The 13,645-nt window shown below is 38.7% G+C and overlaps 1 protein-coding gene across 1 annotated transcript in view; it reads right to left on the bottom strand.

Moving 5' to 3' along the window:
• DOP1A (DOP1 leucine zipper like protein A) overlaps positions 1–11,581 on the bottom strand; it is a 59,504-nt gene extending 47,923 nt beyond the window's left edge. Inside the window, exons 1-2 of the mRNA XM_056488506.1 lie at positions 11,493–11,581; positions 306–497 (exon numbers count right to left, since the gene is read on the bottom strand). Of these exons, the coding sequence (XP_056344481.1) occupies positions 306–443 (138 nt within the window). The 5' untranslated portion in view covers positions 444–497; positions 11,493–11,581. The remainder of the gene's footprint in view (positions 1–305; positions 498–11,492) is intronic.
• Positions 11,582–13,645: the final 2,064 nt, after the last annotated feature.

Genomic DNA, 13,645 nt, shown 5'->3' with positions numbered 1-13,645 from the left:
TATTTTTCACATTATTTCTATAAGATGAATGATATTAGAAGTAAATGTTACTAACAGAAGAGATAGTGCATTTATTTCCACTAGAAATACAAATAACTTCTCCCTTTAGTTACCAAGGGTTCAACTCTAGATCTCAGAAAGGTGTTTGATTTGTTTGTTCCTTGCCCACACCCAACATTTGGCTCAGACTGCTGAAATATTTGCAAGAGTATTAGACAGCTGGAACCTTGCACTTCCATACTGTTCACCTTTTGTGGTACCTTTTGCAATTCCTGAACCTTTTTAAGAGCACTTGCCAGGCATACCTTGTTTAGCTTCCCAAGTGCTGATATTAAATCTGCCCATTCACTGGAATATTCAAAGTTCTTCAGTGCTTTGTCAACAGCTGCTACATAGTTTCTGTACTTGGAATCAGTCAGTAGCTCCAGCTCCTCCGTGTTCATCCTCCCAGGGTGTCCCCACTAGAGACCAGCTTGCAATTCATGTACAGACATTACCTATTCAAAATATGAAAGAAAAAAAGCCCTGAAGCCATTGTTCCCAAGACATATTGTTAAAATATGTATAAAAAGCACTACATTTTCCTCAAAGATATTAAGAAAAATCTGAAATCAGGTTACAACAAACCATAAAAAAAAGCTAAATGATTGCAAACAAATATCAGGAAATATTTAACACATATCCAACATCAAGTCCTATTAAAAACCCAAATAAATAATAAAAATCACAATGTCACAAGCCAAACAAAAATCCCTAGAAAATTAATGCACTGTCTCCCCAAAAAGCACTGCTTGCTCTTAACAATGCAAAAAAGTGATTTCTTGTCTTCTTTACTTCCTCTGAGCCCATCACCAGAAACCCCCAGCTTTCAACAAACCAGCCTTTCTGCAAACAGAAGACACCAATCTTTCTGAATCACTTCCAAGCAGAAGACAAAACTGAAGGATACATACAATAGTTACACACTATTCAAAGGACTTCTGTGCATCAACACTTCCTTTTACAAGACTTGCTATTCTAATCCAGTGATGCAACTCTACTTTGTTTTTTCATTATTGTCATCCAGGCACAACAAAAGTACATGTTTACCAGTGTTCTGTAATCATAGGCTTTTGCAATTTACCCAATGTATTTTCATCAGGTGATAGTCTACACCAAGTAATTAAGACATTCTAGTTCCAGAACACTACTCTGTACTTTTTTTTTTTTTTTTTTTTAATATCAGAGGTTCAATAACCTTTTAAAAGAAATTTGTTTTCAAAGCTACTTTCACCCTAAGCAAATATAACTCAACAAGAAATACTATTGTAGGACGTCTGTGAAAAAAGCAGATTTGGTGCCCCTTTCAATAATGAGAGTATTATTGGGGGAGACCTTTGGGATTTCTTTTTACTTGGCTTCAGAAGAGACTTAACATTCAGTAGATGCTGTTCTCTTCTGTCTCAATTAAAGGGAAATGGGAAGAAAATTGTGTGCAGAATCGAAAGAAGTACAGGCTGAAGCAGGACTGAAAAAACCAAATAAACCATGGAACAGGTATAAAGAAGCAGTATTCATCAGACTGTCTTCTATGATAAGGAAAGTTGCAAGAACAGAGAAAAACAAGAAAATGGCAGACAAAATGAAAAGACCTGGATAGAAGGAGTGAATAAAAAGGCCAAAAATTACAAGGTTTCTGCACTCTTGATTCTGATGGCAGAGTAATAATGACAAATTGTCTCCAAGACAGAAGAGAAATGCAAGCCATTAATTAAAAAACACATTCTGAGTGTCAAATTGATAGATCTCACAATATTTCACTGGCATAAAGCACTTAAGATACCAGTTTTAATTTTAAAAAACCAAAAAACAAAACAACCCTTTTCTTGCGGTTTCGTTTTATAATAACCATTTCTGGATTAAATCCCAAAAAAGATCAGGTTTGTTCTGGAAAACCTGTAAAATGCCAACAGATTTCTCAAAGAGACAGCTGCAAAACCACCAGTCTGATCTCCAAAAGTGAAATAAAGTATTAAAAAATTGAAAAAAGAAAGAAAAAAGAACTACCACATCTAAAACCAGCACAGTTCCAATTTTTCCAGGCACAATGGATGGAGAAAGAATTTGACACAGTAAATAATTCTTTTTCAGCAAAGAATGCATCAGAATCCTTTTTTATCCAGCTAAAGCTTAAATGCAACCACTTATGGCTGAGTGGAAGACAGGGCTCTTTCTTCCTCAAGTGCTTGAAAGACCTGAGAGCTGAGAGTGGTCTCATAAAGGATCATCAAAGGTTAAACAAACCAGGTGGAGTACAGGGTTAAACAGGTAGCTTCCTTTCAGACTTAAAAACTAATCAGAACAATCCCTTAATTTTAAAAACAAAATACATTAACATCTTTAACTGAGTAACTATGCTTTTAGACAAGGCTACCATGCACTGGCTGTGCAAATTTGATCATTATGAAGTTTCATATAGAGAAGAAAAAATTCACTGTTTTCTCACTACTCTACAGTTATGGTCTTATTTTTCTATCTTAAAAAGTGGGGCTTTTTTCCAAAAAGAATTTATACAAATAATTTTTCGCATGCTTTTTCCCACAATGAAATCTCACTTTTAGACAAATCATGAGCAGCCATAATAAGTGAGGCATCCAGAGAGGATACTACATAAATGTTATGTATTATTTTTATAAACCTTGGACTACTTCTATTCTACAATCATTAAAATTACAGGAATGTCAATTGTTATGAATTCTCATACATAAAAATAAACTTGTTTGCTATGGTTTTCTTTTTGTTTAGTCTAAAGATATTTCACAATGTAGTTTTTAAAAATTTCATATTTCTATAATGTATTCTTATCAATACTTGCCTATTCTCCTCATCTATAATAAAAATGCAGATTTAAAAACATTTGATTTTACAGCTGGTATTTCAATAAAATGTAAAGCTTGGTAGTGTCTATTTCTTTATAAGCATCACACCCTTATTCTTTCATCATTTATTACTTCAAAAAAGTTAGATAAAAAATAAAATTTGGTAGATTAAAGAAAATGAAAAATAGCATTTTCTGCTACACCATCAGACAGCCCACAGAAAAAAACATTTATCTTGTCATTACACAATCATCATTTGGCACGAGGGCCAAATTTCCTTGGAATGTTCTTTATTTGTTTCTCTTTTTAAACAAAGATATGAAGAGCACAATCCTTCGGGGAATGTTTTTTCACTTTTTGTTTACCAGATGAGATGAGCCAAGTTTCTCATACTGAGGGTTAAGCCATTCTCATAAGTCTGACATAGGCAATCACTGACCTGTTAGATGTCCATTTTTAAATGGATGTCAAAAAGGAAATATGCTTTCTGTCCCAGCAAAAAGCTTATCAATGAGGAAGAAACTGCTTAAGATGTACTACACACTTTCAAATAGTTTAGTGCAATTATATTTAAATAGTGATTGCAGAAGTAGGTCCTGACACTTACTACCTTCTACTTCACCTTCTAGTGGGCATTAAAATATGGACACCACACCTGGTGGGTACACCTGGATGTCTGTGGAGTCTTTGCACATGACTCTGACAAGGAAAACAGGTGTCTGGGGCTGTGGATCTTTTGCTGGGGGTTGTGCATGGTGTGTTCCCAGAGCAGCTGTCAGTTCCCTTCACCAATGAGGTGGTATTGGTTTTCCTCCAACTCATGTTAAAACAATATTGCTTCAGCTGTTTCCACAGCAAGTGCTCATTCTTCATATCTTTTGTACCTAAGTGCCTTCTGTCTCACCTCAACACAAACTATTCACCTCTTTAAGAAGCTCTAAATGTTTTTCACTGAAGCCAAAGTAATGTGGAGAGGAACAGCAGCTTCATCAAATCAATTCCATAAATGCAACTTTTATCTAGATTCTGTTTTGATTTAATCACAAGGTTATAAGACTTGATTCATAAGATCTCCCTTATCTATTTTACCCCAAAGCTCCTCTTCAGGTTTGATTTGCTACTATTCCACTCTTCTTTTTTTTTCAAGCATCAGATAATTGCTCTACCTGTGTGCTTCATACCAATCTGCAATACTTAAATACTGGTACACATCCAGTGGCTGATTGTGGAGCACAAATCTGCATACATCAAGTCACTTCAAGCAATCTCTCAAGATTTGTTCCAAGTACTGCAAGAATCCGAGCTCACAAGCTTGCTCCTTTGAATTCCTCAGGGTTTCTGCTTTGCAATGCAATATGCCAATGCATTTTTTAAATTGTGTACCATTTCAAGGGTGGCTATGGGATGCACAGTAAAAGAACTAGTAAGCAATTAAAAAGCAGACGACAACAAACTCTAATTTCACTGTAGTGCTGTTGCTTTTTAAGCCATGTATAGTGCCCACATTTTAAGCCAGCAACTGCAGAAAAACATTTGTATTTAAACAGACTCAATACAAACACAGATTCGAATATATGGAAAACAGAAGCCTTATCATTTGGTAATTTACTATGCTTTGCTTCCCCTCAGAAGCATTTAACAACATGAATAGCAAAATAAGTCCTGTAAATCCCACACCAGACTCTACAGATTAAATTCAAATATAGAAAATATATACATTCTTCTATAACCACAGATAAAGATTTTCCAATTACAGCTAATTACTCTGTTTCTAGATTGGCTTTCCACAGTCTAAGAACTTTGCAAATAGAAATCTCTAATATCTTCTGAAGAATAAGAACCATTTGAGCTTGTTATTTTGGCCAACTGCTATTCAGTAGAATAATGAAAGAGGAATCTCCTCCATACTACACAAACAAACAAAACAAAAGAACCCCACCTAGCAGTATTATTAACTGTAACTAGCCATTATGTCATTAGTATCCTGAAACAGTCTACAACACTTAGTAAGATTTATTATTGTGACTAATAATTTCTCAGTACACTTTTCTAGTCTATTCACATGCGGACATGGCACATTACATTCTTCCACAGAAAAAAAATAGCTCTGCTTTTGGTATTAAAATTTCTTTCACAACAAAATTAAATTAAATCAAATCTGTATAATAATCTGTGCATTACTCATACTGGCAATTTTTAAATCAACACAAGATGTTTTCTTGGGAGTGATTCTCATATAAAAAAAAGAAAGAAAACCCCTAAATGCGAGAAAACCTACAGCTTGTACTACAGAGGTTAGCTTAGGTACCCAACTGGATGTGCACCCTCCTTACTTATGAAGCTACAAAACAAGTTGATTCATTATTACATAAAAAAAATTAAACTGTCAGTAAAAAGAAACTGAGTAAATTTTATCTTCTTTTGCATGTTCTTTACAGAAAAAAGACTGGAGTAAACCTAAGTCTATCAGTGAGCAGAGTCTGATGCAAGTACATCAGGTATATAAAATGTTTTTTCTGCTATTTCTGTCGTACAGTCTTCCAAAGGGTGGCTTACACCAGACAGGCGTCCATAAAGAGGAACAAGGAACAAGCTTAAAAATTCATAAGGAACGTACAACAAGCCTTCTCAGAATTCAACTGCTCTAGTTACTATATAAATTTATAATCATAAACAAGCCTTAAATGAATGTGCTTTAAAGCATATTTTTTCTGAAACCATAAACAAAACCCCCAAATCTACATCTGTTTGTCAGAGGGGAGAAGAAAGTGACCAAAGACTTCTCACTGTCATTGACAAATACATGTTTCTTAAAATTGCTTCTTAAAAACTGAGTTTAGGGTGACATTTTAACCCTTCTACTCAATTCTATTTTATGACACCTTCTCAATATTTAACAGGTGAGCTACAAAACAGTTTCATATATTGGACAGAAATTTTGATTTTTGACTCCAGACCCACCAACAGAAAACTACTGACTCCTTTTCTTTCAGCCCTTGAGCACTATTGCCTGCATACTGCTCAGGACTATCTCAGTCTTTCTGGCAAATTATAAGAGACACCATCTTTTCTAGAGTTAGGTACTTTTGCACTTCATGAATGCCAGAATCTTACACTAGAGTGTCTACTTTTAAAGTGTCGTTCTTTATGAGATCAAATCAAATATTCAGATTTCACAGATCTGAACTTACATCAGCCAGTAAATGAAAGATGATGATTTGCATCTTTCTTAAAGCTCAGGTCAACCATTAACTAAAATATTTTCTTATATTAAAATAACATTCCCCCATTTTTCCTCTCTTACAACAAACGATTTCTGTATTCTCTATACAATAAATTATAGCTCAATCAGTGATCATTTTACATCCAAAAATCAACAAAGCTCCAGACAGCCTTGCTTCTTATTCTAAATTATGCAAAACATCTAACACATCTTACTAAAAAACAGATGGCAGTTTAAGTCAGAATAACATAACATAGAGAAAAATGGGAAAATGCTTCTTTGAAACTGTGGCTATTCTTCAACACTTACTTTCAAGTACTTTTTTTGTCCCCTTTTTCCCTTTGTTGACCATTACATTTGAATAAGCAATATTTCAGTATAAATCTAGAACTGGTCACTATTTCCCTCATGTTCAATTACACATTTGAAGAAAAAAAAAGCCCCCTAGAATTTACCATGCAGTCAATTTGGCAAGTCCTCAGAATGTTGCCTCAAACTTTATTTCATCTCAGTTCACAGAGTTACCATCATTCCACACAAATCTTAAATTTTGGCAGCAATGCATCGATCAAAGAAGTGTAAACAATTAAATTAAAGACATTTTAAAAATAATCATCTCATTCTCAGAGCTGGCATTTGAACAATACCAAATATTCAAGAACTTTTGTTAAATCATAGAATGTTTTGAATTAGAATGTACCCTAAAGTGCATCTAGCTCCTACTCCTCTGCCATGGGCAAAGAGACCTTCCACCAGAGCACAAAAGATAATGTCCTAGAGTCACCAGTCACTTTCACAATGCTGAGCCAAGCAGAAACATAAAATCCTTACTCTGAAATTATGTGTAACATTGTCTATAGTGTATCAACTACTGCTCCCTTGACCAAAAGAAGCTGTTGCCATGCTCAAAAAAAAAAAATTAAAAAAAAAGGTTGACTTGCTCCCCGGGCTGGCAGGGCCTTTTTCAGCTATCCACAGTCAACCTGCAACATCATACAGCATCAGTTCTCACCTTCATAAAGAGCTCCTGAGACTGAATATCAGCAATAAGGCTGTTTGGATTACTATGCACAGGATATGGAAGGTATTTACCTGGCATAGCCACATGCCAGGTAACCACAAGTTCCGTGGGTTGGAAAAAGCACCATCACAGGGAGAACAAGTGTTCTGGTGCGAGTGCAGCCACACCCTCCCCGTGGCTCCTGTGCCACCTGTGAGCACCGTGGCTGTGTGCTTTCCCAGTCCACAGCAGAACTGGCCAGCTCTCACACACACCCACTGGGCCTTGGGACCACTGCCCTCCCTCTTGAGTAGTGCTTGATAAGTACACGACGTCAAATAGTTACCTTCTCACCAGCTGCCTGAGAACAGGAACAGGACAGGCTTCCTAAAATAAACTGCAATTTATTTCCACTTTTGTGTGTTTCAACCTCATGACTTCAAATGAAAAGAACCCTCTCTGAAAAGAATTCCTTTTTAACTAGCTAGCTTTTCTTTTCCAAGCATTTATTGAGAGAAGACTTTCCTTGCGGTATTCTTTTTCTTTCTTGCACATTTTTTATTCTTGTCAAATTAGTAAGTCAAATTAATATATCATACATTTAAAATAAATAGATAAACAACAGCAAAATTGCCATAGTAAACATAACAACGAAATCAACTCAAACCAGAATCACTTCATTTACAGCTATATTTGTCCTATTCTTTGCTTTAAAGGAGAGTTTGCCAACTTCAGGATATTTTTCAGCTTAGTACACGAAAAAAAAATATACTTAGATGAGGTTCACTGTCTTACATTACACTTGCAATACTCTGTACTGAGTGAGAAGCTTTGATTCCAAGGTAATGCTGTGCCTTCACATTGAAACTTCTCTTTAAATATTCTGATACACAGCTTAACACAGAATCTACCAAATTAACAACAAAAAAAGTGATAGCCAGGTAATTTATTCATTTATTCTTTGCTCACAATAGCCTTTCATTTATCCATACCCATTGTCCTAATATGTAGCTTCAGGTGGGTTTAACATTCTGTCTTCAAACAATCTTGACAGGTCTTTTCACAAAGGCATGTCAGAAGCTCTCATATCCTTATCCTTACCTTACTTGGATAACTTAATACAATGCATTTGGGCAAGACTTCATCTTCCTTTTTTTATTATGCCCTGAGGCTTAAGGTATCAGTAATTCATTAATGTCAATGAATTTCTGTAACTTCATTCTGATTTTAATTCTAAAATAGTGTCATATGCCATGCATGTATCTCTGCATTATTTAGACTGTGGTTACATTCTACAATGCAACTGGTTTCCCAATTCCAGAGGTAGACTTCAAAGGAATTTGTAAAGTAGAATCCTTTTCCTCTCTATTCTGAAAATAGTGCCCAGACCAAAACTTGTTCATTCCCCTTAACCTCAGAAGTAAGCCAGAAAAGACATGAATTAAAGGTTAAATTCCCTACAATTTCTGCAAATGAAAAAACAAGTCAGGCAAAGCACCATTCCTAGACTTCTAACTATTTTTTAATGCTTATACTCAACTATAAGTTTCTGACAAAAATAGGAATGTGTTGACTTGTAAAACTATTTACTGATTCTCCTTGGTGCTTTCTTTTCATTTCTTGTTTCAGCTATGGGGAGAAAATGGTTGATCCTGTAGTGGTTCTTCTCCCCAGCCTCTCAGAGGGAAACATATAACTTACTGCTTCTATTTATCATTCAGCTTATTTTCAGCTGTAAGTCAGAGTAACATGGTTATTAATCTGGAAGACAATTTATGTGCATACAGAAAAATTACTTCCATTTTTCTATTTCATGCTTTAGCAGGTATCATTTAGTGTAGTTTCTTTTCTACCTCCTATTTTTCTCAATCATTTTCAAAACAGGATTTTTTAAAAATATACTTAATATCTCTTCTTGGTTCTCTTCTACACGTTGCAGATTTAACATAATACAGCTCCACCAAAGACAAAAAAGTAAAAAGAAAAGGAAAAAAGAGAAAAGAATATCAATAAGCATTTTCAGCCAGCCAATCCAGAGCAAGCAGTAATTCCTGGATAAGCAAGAAGACATTAAAAGTGGACAGCAGGAATGGTGGCCAAGAGAACTAACCAGAGATGAACACATGGAAGTGTCCTCCCTGTATTCAAATAGAAAACACTGACAGGAGATTACAGACTGAGCCCACTGACACCAAAGGAGTACAGTTCATTTTCTCCACAGCAGCTGGTACGGGGCTGTTTCAGATTTGTGCTAAACATGGCTGATAATATAGAGGTATTTTTGTTATTGCTGGATGAGCTTACACAGAGCCAAGGCCTTTTGTGGTTTTTTTTTTGTACTGCCATGCTGGTGAGCAGGCTGGAAGCGCATGGGAAGTTCAGAGGAGACAGAGCTGGTACAGGTGACCCAAAATGGCCAAAGACATGAAAACATGACATCATGCTTAGCATACAAAGAAGGAGGAAGGGGAAACATTGGTAGTGATGGTGTTTGTTTTCCTCCCAAGCTACCACTAGGTGTGATGGGACCCTGCTCCCCTGGAGAGGGCCGAACACCTGCCTGCCCATGGGAAGGGGTAAATTCATTCCTTGTTTTGCTTTGCTAGTGTATCTGCTGCTTTCCCTACTAAACTGTCCTTATCTCAACCCCTGAGTTTTCTTCCTATTATCCTTCTCATTCTCTCCCTTGTCCTGCAGGTGGAGAAATGAGGCTTGGCCGCTGGCTAGGGCTGATCCACAGCACCACATCACCCACACAACTGCTGTGCCTGTGATGAGCATTTCCAATGGTCTGCACAGCATGCTAATAATCTTACACAGGAAAAGCACTGCCTCCGTGGTGAACAGAGCCATCCACTCAAATGCACTGCCACTCCAGTAATGGAAAATATAAGATACCTTTTCTTTGCAAAAAGCTGGTTAAATATCTACTGTCACAGGTGCTACCAACAAGTTGGGAAAGCAAGACATTCAGGAGCTAGAAATGCAGCCTTTGCCCATATCATTTCCAGGCTGCTTAGTTTCCAAAAGTGCCAATTCTCCTGCCAATGAAAACAAAACCACAAATTATGCTGTAAATATTCTGCCTGCTTCCAAACTGACATCCCCCCTAATAATATTCATTCATGCTATATTGGAAATTACTGTACTTTTTGGATATTCACAATATTTAGCCATCACACTAGGAGCAAAAGATCTACTATGTTCCACTCTCTTTCTGAAAACATACCAGCATAAAAGAAAACCAACCAAAACCAACCAACCAAACAAAAAAAACCACAAAGAGAACAAATTTGATAGCCAGGCCTGTTTAAGTATTTAACACAGGCCAAGCCTCAGCAGCAAAATGAAAAGACAAGGATCTTCAACATTATAATGTGGCCCCTTTATTACCTACAAGTATCTAGCCTGTTACTCTTTAGATACAGTCTTCTCAACTCTTCACACTCCTACAGCCAGAATTCAGGTATCAGTAACACTCTGCAGTTAACCTGAGAACCATAACACTTTCACTATTACTGCATACTGAAAGATCCAGGAGTGAAAGGGTTCTTGCAATCAGCAACAAAAACAACAGTTGAGTCACCCAGAATAAGCTCTTTAAAACCTGCACATCATATCAAACATATTTTAGGTCACTTAAAGAGATAAATTGTTCAGGCTTCTCTGGTTATTGTCACATGTATGAAAATATTATTTCTTAAAACATTTAACATCAGAAGCTGTCATATATTTATGCTTTTCAAACTAGCATCACAAGATTTAAGGCCATCTCTGCATCAACAGATGAAATTTAACCCTGCACCACACAACCCAGTGACAGTCGTATGTCCCATGTACCCTTCTAAATACAACACGCAGTAACTCCAGCAACCAGGAATCTCACCCTAAGAGGCCCACAGCCCCCTGGACGCTCAAGGTCAAAGCAGGACGACCCCGGCAGCCCAATGCCAAGGCAGGCTGGAAGAGCTCCGTGGGGAAGCTCCACCACGAAGGGCGAAGCCAGGCCCCGCTGGCCGCTGCCGGGGTGCGGGCGCGGGGAGAGACTCCGCACCCCAAAACTCGGGGCTGCGGAAAGACAGAGCGCGGAGAGGAGGGGTGCACAGGTGCCACAGGTTAATTGATGCAGCGCAATTAACAGGCTACAACCGCTCTCCCGGGGCTCCTCAGCACCTATCCCTCGCACACAACCCAGTACGGCCCAGCCGTCGCCCGCCACGACGGTGCCGGCGGGGAGCGCAGAGCAAAGCAAAGCAGAGCAGAGGGCCGGCTCGGCTCCAGGGGCGGACCCTCCCCAACAGCGGCGCGGCAAAGCGGGTGGAGGGAGGGGAGGAACAGCAGCAGCCGCCGCCGGGCCGCGCTGCGTGGCCGCACCAGGGTCCCGGGGAAGGAGCGGAGGGAGCGGCGTTACCTGAGCGACCCGAGCCGGAAGAGCCCGACCGCCACCGGCACCCCCGCGCCGCCCTGACAGCTCCCGGCGTGCCCCGCGCCGCGCTGCCCCGCCCCGCCCGCCGCGCAGCCCCGCTGCGCCCCCTGGCGGCGCGCGGCCGCAGGTGCGCGGCGGGCTCTGCGGGACTGTTTATCTCTGCTTGGGGTTGTTTATCTGGCCTCTTACTGAGTTTACAAATACAGAGCAGGTAAAAATGGAACGTGGCCGGCTCTTTAGAAAGTTATACTGCAACAGGTTGCCCGGTGAAGCTGTGGATGGCCCATTCCTGGAAGCGTTCGAGGCCGGATTGGATGGGGCTCTGAGCAACCTGGTCTAGTAGAAGGTGTCCGTGCTTATGGCAGCGGGGGTTGGAAGGAGATGATCTCTAAGATCACAGAATCAATTAGGTTGGATAAGATGTCTCAGATCATCGAGTCCAACCTATGATCAAACACTACCATGCTAACCACACCATGGAACTAAGTTCCATGTCCAGCCACCTGCAGGAACTGTGACTCCACTGCCTCCATGGGCAGCCCATTCCAATGTCTAACCACCCTTTCTGCGAAGAGTTGCCTCTGAATGTCCAACCTGAACCTCCCCTGGCACAGCTTATGACTATGTCCTCTTGTCCTGTCTCTGGTTGCCTGGCAGAAGAGGCCAACCCCCACCTAGTCCCTTCCAAGCCAAAGTTGTCTGTGATGATATGGATGGTATTGGAAGGTATTTTTATTGAATTGCAAAAGTGATTTTTCAATTTCTTTTTTTACAGTTCCCCAGTGTAAAAGGTACAGCTCTTTGACTGTAATCTGTTAGTTTTAAAGTCATCATTATAGTTCTCAAATTTAAGCAGGCTTCATAATAGCAAACAGCTCATGGTTATAAATGACTTGAGTAACTGAAAAAAAAAAAAAAGAAAAATTACATGATTAATATTTTAGGCTTTGTCTGAGGACAAGTATTTCTAAAATATTGCCAGGGGAAAATCTCATAAATTTTATTTATAAATTTTCTACTCAGTGAGTTATGTTGCCAGACAATATTTAACAAAATCTAATTTTATTCTCCAGACTTGGGATAATAATAAAGAGTAAATGTAAATCCTTTTCTCATTAAACTATACCAGAAATGGGTACATGAAAAATAGTTACCTTCTGGAAAGCTGACAATTTCCACTGGTTTTCTGAGGCATCAAGTATGACTATACATGTCATATATTTTTAATTAAAGTAGTGCACCTAATTTTTTTTTCTTTGAAGATATTATAAATGCCTTTGAGATGTAACTGTTAACTAGATTGGTTGTGCTTTTTGAGCTATTTAACAGTGGTGAACTTCACAGAGGGGAAGTGACTGTCAATAACTGACCATGTGTGCTTTTACATGCTACTGCATTGCAGAGCAGTTGGATTTCTAAGCTTCCCTTGTGCCAAATTTAGTAGTGGCTCAGAGCTCCAAAACACTTCTTTCAAATTGTCTCATCAACTTTATGTGCAGTGACAATCAAAAAAACATTGTACATCGTTGGGAAGAATATTGAGAACAAGACAGAGGTAGTTGTTTTGCTGTTGTGTAAAAGGCTGGTGCAGCCTCAGATTGATTATGGCATCAATTCTTGTCTTCACAGCTCAAGAGGGATGTGGAGAAGTGGGGAAAGGCACTGTGGAGAGATGTCACTGCTATATTACAGCAAGAGCAATAATGACTGTGACTGTTCAATGCACAGAGAAAAGGCAGGAGACAGATTGATCAAAGTCCACAAAATCATGAAAGGCAACAAAGTTATTTTTAACCAAACCCCACAGTATGAGAATAAGGAGGCACAGAAATTTCTTTTCTGCAAAGGAGAAAACTTCACCAGGGGCTGGGGACTTGGACACTATCTGTAGGTTGAAGGATACATTATTCATATTGATGACAGACAGATCCATAAGTGGACAATGAAGGAATTGGGTAGGAATGTACCCAAAGGGGAAGTACCTGGAAGCAACCACACTATGGAGCTCTTCCTTATTAGTACCTTGTTCTTCTAATGATGGAGTCAAAATACTGGGCTGGGTGCAGCACTGATGTTAGGTGCACTTGCTCTGTAGGAAATTTACCTTCCTTTCTCTGTAATTATTTCACAGCAGAAAT

The sequence above is a fragment of the Oenanthe melanoleuca genome, chromosome 3 (assembly GCF_029582105.1).
Source record: "Oenanthe melanoleuca isolate GR-GAL-2019-014 chromosome 3, OMel1.0, whole genome shotgun sequence".
Taxonomy (NCBI): domain Eukaryota; kingdom Metazoa; phylum Chordata; class Aves; order Passeriformes; family Muscicapidae; genus Oenanthe; species Oenanthe melanoleuca.
Note: the sequence above shows the minus strand (reverse complement) of the source record. Positions and strands in the feature narration are given on the sequence as shown.